The 17,235-nt window shown below is 64.0% G+C and overlaps 1 protein-coding gene across 3 annotated transcripts; it reads right to left on the bottom strand.

The window, feature by feature from the left end:
- Window positions 1–333: 333 nt before the first annotated feature.
- On the bottom strand, window positions 334–17,227 carry CLASRP (CLK4 associating serine/arginine rich protein). 3 transcript variants are annotated; one of them, XM_075536855.1, is made up of 21 exons: window positions 17,173–17,227; window positions 15,946–16,074; window positions 10,876–10,973; window positions 10,313–10,414; window positions 10,129–10,208; window positions 8,537–8,621; window positions 7,680–7,831; window positions 6,907–7,003; window positions 6,248–6,326; window positions 6,093–6,166; window positions 5,329–5,370; window positions 4,715–4,930; window positions 4,291–4,599; window positions 3,282–3,470; window positions 2,920–2,959; window positions 2,539–2,599; window positions 2,359–2,417; window positions 2,224–2,270; window positions 1,011–1,093; window positions 784–808; window positions 334–481 (listed from the first exon to the last, which is right to left on the bottom strand). In XM_075536855.1, exons 2-21 carry the CDS (start codon window positions 16,042–16,044, stop codon window positions 439–441), a joined length of 1,980 nt encoding a protein of 659 aa, XP_075392970.1. In that variant the 5' UTR covers window positions 16,045–16,074; window positions 17,173–17,227; the 3' UTR covers window positions 334–438. The 3 variants fall into 3 exon arrangements, 1 of the variants encoding a protein (XP_075392970.1); XR_012780853.1 differs by lacking the exons at window positions 334–481; window positions 784–808 and having other exon boundaries at window positions 1,012–1,093; window positions 2,916–2,959; XR_012780852.1 differs by lacking the exons at window positions 334–481; window positions 784–808; window positions 1,011–1,093; window positions 2,224–2,270 and having other exon boundaries at window positions 2,360–2,417; window positions 2,916–2,959; window positions 4,291–4,930.
- Window positions 17,228–17,235: the final 8 nt, after the last annotated feature.

The following is a 17,235-nucleotide window of genomic DNA, read 5'->3' on the forward strand; positions in this document are numbered from 1 at the left end:
CGTGTGGGTGAGGCCGGGGCAGGGGCCGAGGCGAGGGCGGGGAGCGGCCTGGACCTGTCGCCAGAGGCCCCTGGGCAAAGAGAGTCCCTGCCCAGGCTCTGTGCGGGGTGCAGGCCGGTGCCCTGTCCACACCTGCAGGCAGGCCTGGGCCCTCCCACAGCCTGTCGCGGCCCTCACCTCCACTCTGCGGCCCACACGGCATCTCTGAGCAGCAGCGTGCTGGCCCTGTGCTGGCCAGGCATCGGGCTTCTGTGAGACGGGGACGCTCCTATCTGTTCCACAAGGATGTGCCCTGAACCCCACCCCCAGACCACACTGAGGCAGGAAGGGCAGTTAAATAACGTTCATCTTTATTTCACCAGAGAAGAGAGCCAGTAGCATGGCAGCTGGAACCCAGTCCCCCACAGTCCAGACCCTCCACAGCGCGCCCCCTTGTGCTTAGTGCCGGTAATGGGGGCTTCGAGAGCGGGACCGTGATCGCCTAGAAAAGAGAGGGGTGACCTCGTGAGCCAGGAGCCTGACACCTAACGCCTCCCCCGACCCCCAGCACGCTGCAAACCCCGAGGCCTGGATGACTTTAGTGGGGCAGACGGGTTGGGGGCTGCAGGGAGGAGCCGTTCAAGCCCACCACCAGCTCTGAGCAGAAAGGCGAGGCAATTCTATCTAGACCCAGGTGAGGCTGGGACTGCAGCGGGCGGGCGTCTGTGTGCATGCGTGTGCGTGTCAGGTCTGGGCCCTCCCACCAAATGCGAGGGCAAGGGGAGGGAAGGCTGCCTGGCTTACCTCCGGGAAGAGCTGTATTCCCGACCTGGGAAGAGAGGAGGGTGAGACAGAAGTCCAGAGATGGCATGGATGCTGGATGCCCTCCAGACAGGTTAGGCAGGGGACCTGCCGCCCCACCCCACCCCTGGGATGGGCTCTGGCTGAAGCAATCACAGGTCATGGACCGCAGGCAAAGGGCTCTGGACAGGCAGCCCGTGTGGGTGGGTGGGGAGGGAGAGGTCACTCACTGTAGCGGGGGGAGGGTGAGCGGCTCTGCCGGCTGTACTGACGTTCCCACTCTTCCCTCTCCTTCTCCCGGCGCTCCCGCTCCCTGCAAGGAGGTAGGGAGGTGGTCAAGGGGCAAGGGGGCCCCTCTCCCCTCGGAACACAAGCGGGGCAGTGGGAGTCAGCTGCACCCATAATGAGCAGAGGCCCAGGTCAGAGGGGAGAGTGGTAGGGTGCCAGGGGAGTGGGTGGTGGTTCCATCAGTGCCCAGCTCAGGATGCCAGCCTGGGCACAGGGACCTGCGTGTTCCGAGTGTCAGCATGAAGGGGCTCCGCTTCGGGGTGCCTTCTCCAGGCCTGGCCCTGATCTGAGTAACTGAGGCTGGGACCTGAGAAAGGGCCCTCATGGGACAGAGGTCAGGATGAGGGGCAGTGAACTGTGCCCGCCGCTCTGCCCTAGAAGCCCAGCACACAATAGGAATGCCGTCCACAAGGACCTCCATGCCAGGCGCTCCCAGCCACACTGGATGAGCACCCCTGCTCCAAACTGAGAGTAGAACATGGCCCCCCACTTGCTGACCCCTCGCCAATGCCCAGCCCACGGCCCCTGGAGGGCCAGGTCTCACAGGACCCAACTGTCCACACTGCAGGCAAGGTCAAACATCAGGAGGCAAAGAGGAGCCTAGTGTCCCAGCACTGGGCAGGACCCAGGCAGGTGGACAGTGGTTGGCAGCTCCCTCTCGAGAGCACCGTAGGTTATGCTCAAGGCCCAGGCCCTGAGGCCATAGCTGGAGTGGCCGCTGCCAGCAGCCCACCCGCAAGGGAGCGAGCAGACAGCCCGCGCATCAGGGGGGGCAGGGCTGCGGCTGTCAGCCGGGGTGGGTTGGGGGATGAGCAGGGCAGGCCTCCAAGCTAGCAGAGCACAAAGCAGCAGGAGGCCCTGAGACTGGGGCGAAGGTGGGAACCTCTCTCTCCAGGTGCCGGCAGGAAGCAGGTAGACCTGCTCCACAGGCTTTCACAGAAGCCTCTGGGTGGGTCCGAGCCGCCCCCTGCAGGCTAGTGATGGCAGGCTAGTGATGGCATGCGAGTGGCCCTCAGAGCCACACCAATTCTGGGATGGAAGGAGGGCGAAAACGGGGCTGGAGATGGCCAGTCTGCTCAGCCCTGAGGCCTGCCTTGGGGAACCCTCTCGGGGGCAGGGTGGGGTGCAGGGAGGAGGACAGAGACAGTGGCTTACTTCATGCGGATTTTCCGGGCCATGGCGCGCAGTTCATCCTCCCGCTCCTGTGGAGAGAGGCTGTGAGGCATGTCCCCCTGCCCCCCAACAGCCACGTGTGCTCCACGGTGTCCCACCCAGCACGGTGTCCGGTACCTGTCGCTCATGTTCCTGCTGAATCATCTTCTCCTGGGCCGCCTTCTTATCCGCCCTGACTGCAGGAGGGACAGGCAGTTACCCTCAGCGCTCACTGCACCCACCTCCTCCCAGAGGACACTAGAGCAAAGGACCAGCCTCATCGGGCCACTCATGGAGGGTGGGGAAGGGGACACGCACACTGTCTGTTCAGGGCCTTCTGCATCCGCAGCTTCAGCTTCTCCTGCGGCGTCAGCTTGGGCTGGGGGAGGGGAGAAGAGACAGGGCAGGGTGGGCATCCGGGAGCACTTACCGCCCACCTCAGCTAAGAGCCTGGGACTTGGGGGTGGGGTCGAGTGGGATGAGGGGCAGGCTATGCACACCTGCCACCAGGTTCTGGGATGCTCGGGGAGAGTTGCACGGTCAGAGAAGGAGGCAGGACACCCCTGGACCCCCCACCCCTGGGGCTGGCTCTCCCACCCCCACCCCCACCCAGTCGAGCCCCTGCAGGCCCACCGGGCCCAGCTCGCGGGCACTGCTGCTGGTGGGAGTTAGACGGGCGAGTTCCACATTCTTACTGACTTTGGCAGCTCCTGTCTCTTTACCAGCGGCAGGCTCGGTCCTGGGGGCAGAGGGTGCAGGGCAGATGGCATGGGTGACCAGAGGGAGTGGGCAGCTTCCACCCCTGCCTGGTCCCACACAGCTTGAGCTAGCTCAAGACTCCACCTTCAGACCCACCACAGGGGCAGTGCCCGCCCACCACACACACACCAGAGAAGGCTGTACCTTCAACCCCGCCCAAGACACAGTTGGGTCCCCTCAGAAACCCTAGGATAGGTTGTGGCTAAGTCTGGGCAGCTCAGGTTCCCTTCAAATGGACAGCCGATGCCCACCCCACCCAGGCCACCAGCCTTTGTCCCCAGGGCCCAACCCAGCCTGCTCACTTTTTCAGCTTCTCGCCCACAGCAGGGGACGCCGCCGGCCTGGCCAGCTTTTCCCTTGGGGGCGATGGCGAGCTGCTGCGTGTCAGGCTGCGACTGTGGGACGGGCTGAGGGACCAGCTGCTGCGGCTGCGGCTGCTGCTGTGGTGCCGGGCACCCCGTCTGTACCGCTCCCCAGAGCGTGAGCGGCTCCTGGGGGCAGGACAAAGGGCCTTGAGGCCGGGGGGTGCCCATGTCCCTCCCCAAGGCCTGCATGGCGGCCCAGGGACCCTCCAGAGGTCGCCCAGCAGTGCCCCCTCAGCTCCAGGGCCCTATTCCATGTCTTCCTGCTGCAGTGCCCTGCTCAGCTGCCTGCGTCAGGCTCCCAGGGCAGGGAGCAGGGTGGCCTTGTCTAGTGTCCAGGCTCCCCCCTCCTCCCGCTTAAGCCACACTCCGCCCCTCCCTGCTCTCCTGCCATCACCGTGAACCAGCTGCAGAGTGCGACCCAGAAGCAAGCCTGGGATGTGCTCAGCCTTCTTCAGGCCCTCCCTCCGGAGCAGGCGGACAAGATGCAGGCTGATGGCAGACACGGAGCACTGAGCCAGACGCTCTGCTCAGGGGCAAGCACAGCCGCCGCCTCCCAGGTCACAGCACTGGTCCTCCACTTTCCCAGCCAAACCCTCCTGTCCCCTGCACCCCCAGTAGCCAACATCGCAACACAGGCAGACAGGGACCCATAAGCCAGCGGGGCCTCCAGAGTCAGCGCTCAGCTGCTGTGCCCCCAGAGCCTTCCCAGCCCCTCTGGCAACCCCCCACCACACCACACCTTCCCAGACACCTCACCTCAGTGAGGGCTGCACCCTGTCCCCACTCAGCCGTAGCCAGGGGCTTCCAGCCCAGGCCTGCGCCCTCAGCACAAGCCATAGGTGCCCGCGCAGCTCCGTGCCCTGAGCCAGGACCTCAACTGCAGAAGTTTCCCCCTCACACCCACCCCCTGCTCCAAAGCGGGCGCCTGGGCTCGGCCCACACCCACCTGCTTCTGCGCCTCGGCCCGTAGCCTGTGCGGCGGGCGGGCGAGCGGGAGTAGCGGTGTCCGTCCCGAGAGCCTCCCCCGGAATGGCGCCGGCCACGGCTGTGGGAGCGTGAGTAGCGCCGGGAGCGGGAGTGGGAGCGGGACCAGGAACGAGATCGTGAGCGAGATCTGATGTGGCGGCCAGAGGAGCGGTGGTAGCCGCTGCCACGGTGGGAGCGGGAGCTGGAGCGGGAGCTGGAGCGGGAGCTGGAGGTCCTCGAGGCGGAGGAGGAGGAGGAAGAGGAGGAGGAGGAGGAGGAAGAGCGGCGGCTGCAGGCGGGGCACGGAGGGGTGGTCAGCCGGGTCCTGGACTGTGGCCCCCCACCTCCCCGAGTCCCCCCCTCTGTGGCCGGGGCGTAGGGCGGGCGGCTTGAGCGTTACCGACCGGGCACTGGCATTACGTCCCGGTGCGGGGCCGCCAGGCTGGGGGGGCGCAGGGGGCTTCCCTGTGGTGGGCCCTGAGGCGGCCGCTGCTGCGGCTGCAGCCGCTGCCTCCTCATCGCTGCCCCCGAAGCTGGTGATAAAGGTGATCTTCTCCTCGTGGCCAGGGGTCGGGGAGCGGGAGCGGGAGCGGGACTCCGAGCTGGACTCCGAGGGTGAGCTGTGGAGCAGAGGGCACAGGCTCACTCACGTGGCTTCCCAGCCTGCCTGCCCCTACCCCTCCCCCAGGCCACGCTCTGGGAGCCACGGGCACAGGGACCTTTGGATGTGTGAGTCTGCTGCCTGCGGTGCGTGGTCATTTTTACCACCAGACTGACGCACAGACACCCCTTAGAGGGTCTTGGGGCTGTCAATCTTCAGAAGAACAAATGACATCACTGTCCTCACTGTTGAGTGTGAACTGCTGACCTTAAACGGCCTCAGCTCACCCAGCACTGAGAACAGGGAACCACAGGAGCTTTCCATCAGGAAAACAAAATCAGGGTCCACCAAGTGCCATGAGAGAACTTGCAGTGAGTGCCAGACCCCCACGCCTCGCTCCTGGACCCCAGGACTCACCGTTTATAGGGGTCGTAGGTGGGGCTGTCTCGGCGGGCATAGCTAGAAAGAACAGGGTGGGGACAAGGAGGGGTTGAGGTTGAAGGGGTAGTGGAATTGCGTCCTCTCCCCCAGCTTCAGCCTGGAGGCCCGAGCCTGGCACTGGGCAGCCAGGAGAGGCTGGGGCTGGGGGACAGCCTCCTGCCTTGATTTCTCTACCCAGCTCTGCCCCCCGTCCTCGGCCCACCTGCAAACAACGCCCCAGACCACCCGATGCTGGGCAGCGTTGGTCACTTGGCAGGCTGCCCCTCAGACCAGGTCTGCTCCTCCCTCTCCCTGCCCCACACCCGTTCTGCTCCTGGGGTCCTGGCTCCACGTCTTGATAAAGGAACAGGACGCAAACCCAAGGTCAGGCCCCAGTGTCCACGCCTCCTTCACTGACAGGAGAAAATCGCTGCCCGTGAGGGCACACAGTCAGACCCACCACACCCCGTGACTGAAGCCATCCGAAGCCCGCCATGGCTTCCCTGAACAGCACGGGGCGCACAGGCCCACGAGGCTGTGAGCAGGCTCACCGCGGCCACACCACCTCATCCAAACCTGCCCCAAGATGTCCCTGTGGGAACCTCGGGCAGGACACAGTGCTATCAAGAGGCCACTCCCACCCTAACCTCTGCTGGGGATACCCACTGCTGGCCCAGGAGATACCCCTGTGGGGCTGGAACGCCGAGCCCCCGAGCCGAGCTCCCCAATGCAGGCTGTCATACCTGGAAGAAGCCCCCTACCTGGGTGGGCTGATCTTGCGGCCCCTCAGCCGCTTCTCCCGGAACTCCCTGCGCTGGCGCCGGGAACGCCGGCCCTGCGGTGAGGTCACCAGGTGAGCACAGGAGCCCCGAGCCGGCTGCCCCCGGGTCCCCTCGCCGACAGCCCCGCTCCTCACCGAGTACATGGCCTTCTCCTCCTCCAGGGCCTTGGCGTGCTTGATGGCCTCCGCCTCCTCCTTGTCTTTCCGGAGCATCCTGACGTGAGGGTCACAGGGACACAAAGGGGTGTCACAGGCAGGGAAAGCAAGGGGGCTCATGCCAGCCCAGAGTCCCCCACGCTTTGTAGGTGCGGGGGTGCCCACGAAGCCCCCTGGGCCCCCAGGGGCATCCCAGGGGTGGTGGGGAAGGGGGCACAGACAGACAACCTGCCTGTCTGTTGGGTGGTGAAAACTGGGACGGAGGGGAGGGGACCGGAAGCACAGGGGCAGCAGAGACCTAACAGGACAGGAAGAAAGCTGAGCTGTGCCCAGGGTAGGCAGGGCGGTCCACCAAGAGCAGTCCTGAGGGAGGGGCAGGCCTCAGAGAGTAGGACCAAGAGGCCAGGCAGGGCTCAGGGGCTGCAAGGAGGCCATGCGTCTTCCCTGATGAGGGAGCCTGGGTGGACCATGCAGACTTGAGTTGGCCCCACGTCCCCTCATAGTTCTGTGAGGTCTCCTGAGAAGGGCCAGCTCTGGAGGTCAGGTGTGGAGCTGAGGAGTGATGCCTGTCCACCAGGGGGCGCTGTCTGTCCACCAGGCTGGGAGTCCAGCAAGAGGAGGGGCGGGCAGGCCCTCACCTGACAAAGTCGCCGTCGGCCATGCCATAGGTTGTGGCTTGCTTGTTGAGATCTGCCACCTGTTCCTGGTTCAGTTCATCGACGTCCACCTCCACGTCTGCACCAAGAGAAGGGCCGTCAGGGGTGGCTGCCCCATCGCAGGGACTGGGGGGAGGGGACAGTGCCCCGGGAGGAGGCCAGGGGCGCCCACCAGCCTCCCAGACTCTTCAGAGAGATCAGGTCTAGCGTGTTGGTGGCCAGCAGGGAGACCACACACCTCAAGGACAGGTGGGGAAGGGAAGGGCAGTGGGGGCAGGCAGAGAGGACTCCAGTGGGCTGTGGGTGGAGGTCTGGGGGCCGATGGATGGAAAGCGCAGGTCCTGGGGGAGGTGAGCCAGTAGGGTCTGGCTCTGGGGTGAGAGGGATGGAGGAGGCAGGAGGAGACAGATGCTGCAGCTGGATGGGCCACGTGAGGGTGGCACAGTGGGGAGGGGGGCCGAGGCACAGGGGGCATGGCCCCACACACCAGGGCTAGCCGATGCTACAGAAGCACCAAGCCCAAAGGCAGAGGGCAGAGAGAGCCAGACCTTGCTGAGCAAAGATGGCCATAAGGGAGAGAGGGGAAGAGGGGGGGGTGTAGAACAGGGGTGGGGGAAGCAAAGGCAGCATGGGGTGGGGGGTGCAGCGGGCAGGAGGCAGGGCTCGTGACGGCAGGGTGCCCCACAGGGTAAGGGACAAGACACAGAAATGATGCCCAGGGACTGGGGGTGGGGAGGGCAGAGAGGGGACCCCACCGATGTCGGGGATGACCTCATCTTCATCCGAGTTGCTCTCCTCCTCCTCGGCCGGCGACTCCTCCTCGGTCGGCTTCTCCACCGCCTTCTCTACCTCGGCCACCGTGCTGTCCTCATAGGTGTAGCCGATGGACGCCTTCTTCTCCGCCAGCCTGGAGTGGGGGGAGGAGCAGCAGCATCAGTGGGGCAGGCAGAGCTGGGGTGCCAGCCAGGAGGTGGTCTCCCACAACCTCCACGCTCCCAGGCCAGCTCTTCCTGTGTTCAGGAACCGTCTGGTTTAGCACGGCCCAGTGCCCTCTCGTCTCCTGGGGCCCAGCTCTCACCGAGGCCTGCTTGGGCCCCGATGCTCCCCAGAAGAGCTGAGAACTTCTCAGGGCACGGGGTCTCAGGAGGACCAGGGATAGAGCCATCTCAGAGACCACACTGTGCACCCACCCAGGCTGAGGGGTGGGCGCCTCATGAGGCGCCACTGTGCCTGTCTCAGATTGGGTTGATCAGAAGCTCCCAATGGCTGGAATGGGGGTGGGGTCAGCAAGGCCTTAGGTCACCCAGGAGACCCAAGAAAATGCTGGTCTCCGTGGTGGGAGCCCCGTAAGTGCCGTAGACATTCGATCCAGATCCCCCTGTGGACTGTGGGCCGGGCACTGAGTATGGCCTGACTTCTAACCATCCTCTCGACTGTGCCCCCAGTGGAGACCCAGTTTACAGGGGAGGGCACTGAGACGCAGGGAGGGATGCCCACTCTGGTTCTAGCCAAGGCACCTCACCGGCCTGGGGAGCCCCCAGCCGCCCCGTGGGGAAGCAGCCCAGCAGAGGGCGGGTGAAACCGGCCCGATGGGCTTCCGGCCCCGACTCACTTCTTCTTCTCGTCCTCGCTGGGTCTCTGCAGGCCCCCATAGAGTTCGTCGATGTAGATCTGGTAGAGACACTGCTCCTCCGAGACTGTGGCGAGGCAAGCGCATGCGCGCCGTCAGCCGCCAGCCAGCCGCGGGGAGGGGGACAGGACGGGACGGCCGAGCCCCGAGAAGGCAGCATGTGTTTGCTGGCACGCAGGAACTACCTGACCCCCCGCCCCCAGCCGCCCCGTGGCCTCAGACAGGGGCGCAACCTCTGTTTCCAACTTTTGATAGGTAGAGGCCGTTTCTACTATTGTTGACGGGACGTGTCTGTGGCCAAACCGAACCAACACGGCGGCCAGCGCGGTGTCGATGCCCACTGGCAGCGAAGGACGGGACAGAACTGCCCCTCACCTTTCTCCCCAGGGCGGCCGGGGTGGGGGGGGGAGGGAGAAGTCCCACCACTGACTTTGGGGTTAGCAGCCGAGTGCTGAACCACTTTGCCGAAACACACACACACACACACACACACACACACACACACATGTGCGGCAACACCTTGGACAACAACCTGACGGCCTCGAAGACTCGTGGTGAGGCATACAACCACACTCAGTCTCCTGTGCTAAGCGGTGTCTCCCCACTCACACCCAGGCCCTGGCCTGTCCCTTCGGTTTCTGCAGTCACCTTGGTTACTGTTGTCACTCTGATCCCTCCTAGACGGCTCTTAAAAGAACAGAATGTTCCTCAAAAGAGCATGTTGTTCAGGGCAGGCACCCCCCCCACACACACACACACCTGCTCTCTACTAGTGAAGCTAAACGATCGTGAGCTGTTGGAGGCGTTTTGTCAACCATTCACAGGTTCCCAAGGCAGTGAGACTATGCCCCTCTGACCTTTCACAGAGTCATGGGAGCCGGGCACCATCTAGTCTGTCCAGTCTCGTGGCACAGGAGAGAGACGTTCCAGGGAGGCCATGAGGCACACAGTCCATCTCCTCCTCCCATTCCTGACTATCCTTCCTGTTACTCCAGGTAAACAGAGACCAGTTGTCCTGCCCCCCACCCCACTTCCCTTTCTGTTTTGGGACCCCTGTCATGAAGACCTTTGACCCAAGAACGAAAGATCTGCTCCCAAATGCCAACTCATCAGTTGGCATCACTGCGCCAACTGGGGCTGTCTCAACCCAAGCCTCCTTTGGTCCTCCTGCAGAGCTGTGCCCAGATGCCCCGTGGGCAGGGCGCAGCTCCATCTCCGGGTCTGGGAGGCATGGGGGATGTGGACTGTGACTCTCAAAACTCACTGCCATTAAGTCAAGCGCGACCCACAGTGACCCTACAGGGCAGAGCAAGACTGCCTCTGTGGGTTGCCAGAATCTCTCCCAAGAGCAGCTGGTGGTTCCAAACTGCTCAACATGTACCCACCCACCACCCCCTGGAGCTCCAGACAGACTACGAGGAGACCTCAACTCCACATACGCCTCCTGTACCAGCCCGAGAGCTAGGCCGAGCCCAGAGCAACTGGGCTGGGAGCCGAGGCGCAGCCCTTGCGTGGAAGTGCCGGCTCACGCTTTCTCGCTGGCCCGCCCAGCCGCTCCCCTCCTGGTCACTCACTGCCGGCAAAGTCATTCTGCACCAGGCCACGGTAGCGCTCGTAGTTACACTTCCGCTCGTCCGACTCCTGCTCTGGGGAGCTTTGGGGAGGTCGAGATCTCGAGGTCAGTGGGAGAAGGGAGAACCCACCCACCTTCCTCCCAGGAGCGGGCCGGGGACAGAGCTGCACTGGGAGGCGGCTTACATGGTGGTGAGCAGTGGCGGGGTGTAGTCGGGGATGTGGTCCAGATGGGCGCGGACATCGAACCGGTCGATCATGTTGTTGGTATCTCCCTGCCAGGGCATCCTGGGGAGACAGACGGACACTGCTTCTGGCTCCCCACCCCCACAACACAGGGCACCTGTTTCCGGCCGCTGGCCCTCAGCCACTCAGATCCTTGTGCCAGGCTCTCCAGTGAGCCCACCCCTTGTGCCCTGGCACCTGGAGAGTGGGTGGCTAGGCGACCCTGGGGGCACCAGGCCGAGTCTCCTGATCAGTAGCAGTGGGGAACTTGACCAAGCCCCATGTGCCCCCTGGAAATCCACTCCTTGTTCCCCTAAGCCTCGGGGCCCTCACCTCCCCTTGCCAGCACTCCAAGGCCCACTCAGGACCACCTTCCCAAAGCCCCACTACTATCCTAAGCCTGGGGCAGTCACCCTCACACACAGGCCAAGCACCCCCACCCCTAAGTCCCCAAGTCTGCCCAGATCCTGGGGTCTCCGCTCCCTCCTGTGCCCGCTGTCAGTCACAGCCCTGCCCTGTCTTACATGTTCACGGGGCTCTCAGCAGCCAGGGCGACAGCAGAATCCAGGTGCACCTTGCAAGCCCGGCCGTGCACCTGCAGGAACTGGGCTGGGTCCTTCTTCTACAGGGACACACAGAGGCCAGGTCACCCCCCACAGGTGCCAAACTCGACCCGCCACCGTCAAGCATAGCAGCGCAGCCACCTCTGCATTCCCACGAAGGCCAGGGGCACCCAGTCTCTGGGAACAGGGAACCACCTCCTCTTCGGTGGTGGCAAGAGGTACCCACCTGGTTCCCATCTCCTGCGCCAGCAGGACCCTGCTCCCAATAGCAGGGCTCCAGGCGCCCCTCCCCGGGCCCCAGGCCCAGCCGAGAGCATAGGGCCGAGCTGTTCCACGATCGCCAGTCCCAGGCACTGCAGACCAAAGCCGAGCTGCTGGGAGGGCTCTGGCCACAGAAGTGAAACTGACCGAGACCCGCGAGCTGCAACCGGGGCTATCCAGCCCAGTCCACGGCCCCAGAAAGCTGCCGAGCGGCCACCTCTGAGGACGCAGACTGCCACGTCCAAACTGCCCACTTTGGGGTCAGCAGCCGAGCACTTAACCAGTGAGCCCTCAGGCCTCCTCACAGGGAAAGGTGGTCACAGAATTTCCCAGCTGCTGTAGATGCCCCGGCCCCAGGCTGCAGGGTAGGGTCACCCACCCCACAGCACTCCCAGGATGGGACCTTCCAGAAGCAGACTGCCAGTGGGAGAGGCCGGGTGGGTTTGATGGCAAACTCCCTGTTGGTGGTCTAGCGCTTCAACAAGTGTGCCACCCAGGAACACCTGAACGTCTGCTGGCCCAGCAATTCTGCTCGTGGTGCCCGCAGCCCCACCTGCAGGAGAGAAACTGTGTCTCCCCACGAGCACTCGTCCCCGAGGGCTGGTAGCAGCAAGGGCTCAGGACAGCCCAAAGGGGACAACAATCAATGTGGCCAGCATCCTGAGGAGCTGACAAGCACACACAGGCCCCTGGCCAGGACAGCCCAGCAGAGGCCGGTCACCAAGGCGGCACCATGAAGACGCCGTTCCCATGAGGCACGCAGCAGCACGGGGACGCGCTGCCTCGCTCCATGACTCGAAGGCTGGACTTTCCTTGGGAAAAGCTTCTGGAACTGACTGTGGTGATGACTGTGTGTCCGTTCCCCCGCCCTCCCCACCCCCACCTCCCGACCTGCTAAACCCGCCCTGCCTTCACGTTAGACACTCGGGCAGCACGGTGTGGGGGTCCGATTTAAGACGCCAAGATGAGGAGCTGGAGACCCAGGGACGGTTTCCAGCCCTGGACTGATCCCTCAGCAGCTCAGAGCTGGCCTCAGGGCAGCTGTCCAAGGAACCCCTCAGCCCCCCACCTCACCCCCGCCTGCATTTACCTCGCATCTGGGGCCTGGAAGGGGCTCCCAGCAGGAGCTTAGGGGGATGCTGCCACAGTGACCACGTTCATGTTTGGACCAGGCTGGACCACTGCCTGGGGTCCAGCACCTCATCCAGTCTTCTCCCACCTTCCCTACACCCCAAAACACACATGCATACACGTGCGCACACACATACACACACGCTGCCCGCCAAGATACCCCAGTGCTCTTCCAGGCTGTGTGCCCAGATCTGATGGCAGCCAGGGCTCAAGGGTCACTATGGGTTGTCCCTGCTCCAGCCAGGGCGGGGAAGCTGCTGGTAGGGCAGACTCTCGAGGCTGGGGGTGAGGACCGGAATGCAGGGCCCAACGGCCGGAGGAAGCCTCTGGAACTGGTACATCTCGCAGTCCAAGGTCACCCAGGACGGTTTCCATCTCCCAGCCAGCAACCAAGCTGCCTACCCCAGGCAGCCGGCCGATGCACAGCAGGGTCTCTAATGGCTGCTCTTCTGGGACAGTGGATTGCCAGCCTCTCTTCTGAGGCATCTCTGGGGGGGGCCTTGAACCTCCAGCCTCCCAGCGCGCAGCTGAGCTCCATTACCACGCGCTCACCTCCGGGGAACCCCCCACACGGGAGAATGAGGGCTCTTCCTCCCTTCCTTCAGGTCAGAGCTGGGCAAAGTGAAGCTCAGCAGGGGCAAGGGCAGTAGCCTGAGATGACATACCACCACCAAGCCAGACGGGGACCGTGCATGCACCCGGAGGGCCCTGAGCCCCAGCCCACACCTCACAACTCGCCGGCATGCCTCTTGCATCAGACACAACTGGAGTTCCCAAGGCCACCTGTTTGTTCCACTGGGGTCAGCACTGATGGTGGACATGCCAGTGACGGCACATGCCCGGTAACCCTCCTCCAGACAGCGACTACCGAGTAGTGGCATGGGCAGTGCTGAGCTGGGCCAGTCCCCTGACCCAGGCTGGACAGCCAAGGAATGCGTCCAGCAGGAAGGGCTGTCACCTGCCTCCTTCTCAACGTCCCACTACAGGGAGTTCCATTTCTTTACCTAAGGGGAGCTGGCACGGGCAGAGGGAGAGCAGGGCCCAAGGAGCAAACCAGAGCCAAGGACCCAGCTCTGGAGAGACCCAGGCACGCAGCCCCCCTTGCACCCCCACCCCCCAGCAGCCACCACCCCACCATCTCCACTGCCAGCTCTTAATGCCGGTCACGTCCGCCCAGGGACAACGGCCACTTGTACGGCCTAGACCACACAGCACTCATTATGCCCCCGTCATCTGGCGAGAGGGACAGCTGTCACCACTGTCTGGGTGGGAGGGCAGTGTTCTGAGCTTCCTGGTGTCCCAGGCCAGCAGGAGCCCAGGTCCCATTTCCTTTTCATGCACTGTGGGACCCAGCAGCGGTAGTTTCGATCCTGTCCAGGCCCCCACTCACCAAACCCCCCAGGCCCGATACGAGGGAGCAGCCCACATCTGCCACCACTGGTCACTGATCACTGCTTGTCCCCGGCACCCAGCTGCTGCCCTCTGCCACTCTCGCCGGCTCTGAGTCGCAGCAGTGACCTCGTGGACGATAGAGCCCGCAATGCTTCCCATCCGGTCCCTGGCCATCTTCAAGATGGTGGCCACCGTGGGCTGTCCACCTCTACCTCATCTAGAGCCCCACTCCCTCAGCCAACCCCCGACTCTGCCTCACCAGACACCCAAGCCTCGGAGCTGCCTTTCCCTGATGACAGGGTCCAAGGGCTTCGTGCCCAAGCCTCACCACCTATGACAGGGCTCTCTCTCCAAGGTCCCCTCACTTGCCCCCCTACCCCAGGCCTGCTAGGACTAGAATGGACAGACAGTGGCAGCAGGCACCGGCTCCGCCACGCCAGGGGCCCCCAATCAAGGGCAGTGTGGGGTCCTGGAACAAGAGACCCGGTGCAGTGGCTAGACACTGAGCTTCGAGCCAAAAGGTGGGTGGTTCGAAGCCCCCTGGGAGATGAAATAAAGGAACACTGCAGAAACGCAGAAGACAGGCCAGCTGACGTGGAGGCAGTGCAGGGATGGGACAGGAGAGAGAAGGGCCCATCGCCCTGGGCGCCTCCTGAGGCTGGAATCTCTAAGGAAGCAGAGCGCCTCAGCTTGCTCCCCGGGTACAGCTGCCGGGTCTGCACTACTGGCCTCTCACTTAGCAGCCACTCTCGGAACCACTGTCCCATGTGGGCTCCTGCTACACAGACGACAGCGTGGGCACTGCCACGGTTCTTTCCACTCACACGGGCTGGCCATGTGTCAGGAGCAAATTGATAGCAGCTACCCACAATTCACCTGGAGCGCTGGTGGAGCAGGGGGATTTTACTCATGGGGCTCCTGCCTGCTAAGTCAGCAGTTCCAAACCACCAGCCATTCTGTGGCTACAGCGATGGTCTCAGACACCCACAGGAGCAGATCTACTCTGTCCTATAGGCTGCGAGTCGAGATCGACTCTGTGGCAGTGAAGAGTTTTCCTCCCCCCCGTTTAGTCCTGTCCTGAGCACGCACTCGGCACCTGGGCAGCTACTGGGGCCGAGCTGACACCAAGCCAGACTCTGCGCAAGCGGCAAGTCCCAGCAGTGATAGGTGCAGTTTGTTAACGCTGTTATTCACCAATTCTTTCAGACCATATTCAGTGGGCCAAATACTGGATGCAAACACGAACTACAAGAACGTAGGCTCATGCTAAGTTCTCTCCCGAGGGGAAAGGCAGGGAGCTGGGCCAGCACTCGGGGGGTGGGGGGTGGGGGGAGCACTTGGCTTTTAGGAGGTGGGAAGGCTTCCCCACAAGGCCTAAGCAGGCACTACAGGGGAGCAACAGCGAACCCAGGGCCAGGCAGAACACAACTGGTGTGACTGCAGGTCTTGCCAGCCATGAGCCTGACCACGTAGTGTCTCAGTGGCTGTTAAGGAAACTGGGCATTTTCCTAAGGGCACTGGGGAGCAACAGAGGCAGCTGAGCAGGGGAGAGAAGAGGTCAGCTGTGGGCTTTGGAAAGCTCTCTGGCCACTCTGAGCATGGCCTGGAGGGGACAGATGAGAGAGGCTGGGGCAAGGGACAGTGATGCAGGGCTCCATGGTAACACTGCTCCCAAGCCCACTTCCAGGAGACCCCCTAACAGGACTGCAGCCGGGGGCTTAAGGGAAAGGGATGACAAGCAAACAGGCCTGAGGGCAGAGAGAGAACCCAAGGCAGGTGGGGCCGGCCAACGGACAAAGCTTCCAGGCTGGCAGCGGCCAGACCAGGACAGAGACAGAACCCAAGGCAGGCAGGGCCCGCCGACCAACAAAGCTTCCAGGCAGGCAGCGGCCAGACCGCAAAAACCTTTTAGGCTGCGGGATGGGGTTTGGGCATTCCTGGTGCAGTGAACAGAGATGGCACCTACTGGGTGCCAAGCCCAACCTCAAGGACGGCAGAGCTCTGGGCGCCCCGGGGAAAGATGGCGGAGAGCAGACAGGTGGCCTGGCTCCAGAGGTGGTCGCTCTGACATCAGCTTTGTTCCCAGGGCCACCGAGACAGGCCTCCTTACCACTCACCCCATTGCCACCCTCTGGAGCCACCAGGGCCAGCGTCCCTCTGGTTGCCACCGACGAGATGGGGAGCAGCTTCCCACATCTCAGGCCTCCCTCCTCCTCCCTTCTTGGGGACCCTCCCTGGGTGACTTACGATCTTCTCGTAGTACTCCCGCCGCCGCTCCGCCCGCTTCTTGTAGTCCACCATCATGCCACGGAGCTTTCGCTCATGCTTGCGGGCCTCGTGCCACATGGTGGTGAGGCTGAGCCCGAGGCCCCCAACCTGGGAAAGGAGGAGATCCGGCACGGCCCTGTCAGATGGGCGGGCGCCCCGGATGGCACCGAGCCCACCACTAGGCAGTGATGGAGCCCCCTTCCCGGGGGGAAGTTTGGCCATGGGCAAACTACAGCGGAGGCAGCAGCTTGAACTACAAAAGTCTGTGCCAACTCGCTCTTAGGGGCCCTACAGGGCAAAGTAGAAGTGCCCCTGGAGTGGCTCAACCAGCTGACCTTTCTTGCTGCTAGCAAGGGCACGCATTAACACCCACCACCACCCCCGGTAGCCCTCGGGACTCCTGGGCCAGTAGCTTGGCATACCTGGAAAACCTTTAGGGGGTTCGGGGGTGAACAGCCCCGGGTAAGGGGTCACCTGATTCCAGCATGCTGGAGTCAGGGAGGAGAGGTTTTGGGGGTGCCGTGTGTTTGAAATCAGCCGTGGGGGGGGGGGGTAGAGGCTGGAGTCACCGGGGCAGGTGCTCACGAGGAAGGGGACGAGCTGAATGCCCCCCCCACCCCCGAAGGAGCGGGCAGGGGAATGGAGGGTGAGGCAGGTAGGAAGGGCTTCATTACGGATTAGTGGTTTGCGGTTGGGGAATGGAAGGCAGTCGCTTGGGGGGGGGGGCGGGAGGGGCAGAAGGGCGGGGGCGGGGGGTAGGGCTGTGAGGAGAGGCCAGAACCAGCTGGGGTCCGAGGGAGGGGCCTGAAAAGGGAGGGGCTGTAAGGGGGTCAGCCGCCCGGCAGACAGCAGGGGGTGGGCCGGTTGGGGGCAGGGCTGACGGACGGGGGCGGAACCTGAGGGTTGGGACTCGGAGGGCGGACGAGGGCAGCCTGAGGGCACATGCCGAGCTCTTTCTGACAACGGGGCGGGGTCGGCGGCTGGCGGCCCGGTTCTCGGCCCGGTCCGACGCCGAGCGTCCGGACTCCAGACCCAGGCAGGGGCGCGGCCTGAAGCCGGCGCGGCCAGCGGGGGGGGCGGGCGGGGCGCCCTCGGGGCCGGAGCCCGGCCGAGGGGCGCGGCGGGCCCGGGAGAGGCGGAGGCGCGGGCGCTTGGGGCTGACGCAGGCCTGAAACCCGAGGGACGGGGCCCGCCACCTCCACTCACCGGCTCGTCGCCACCTCCCACCGCGGAGCTCGCGCGCGCGCGCGTGCGCGGCCCGCACCGGAA

Source organism: Tenrec ecaudatus, chromosome 18, assembly GCF_050624435.1.
Source record: "Tenrec ecaudatus isolate mTenEca1 chromosome 18, mTenEca1.hap1, whole genome shotgun sequence".
Classification (NCBI taxonomy): domain Eukaryota; kingdom Metazoa; phylum Chordata; class Mammalia; order Afrosoricida; family Tenrecidae; genus Tenrec; species Tenrec ecaudatus.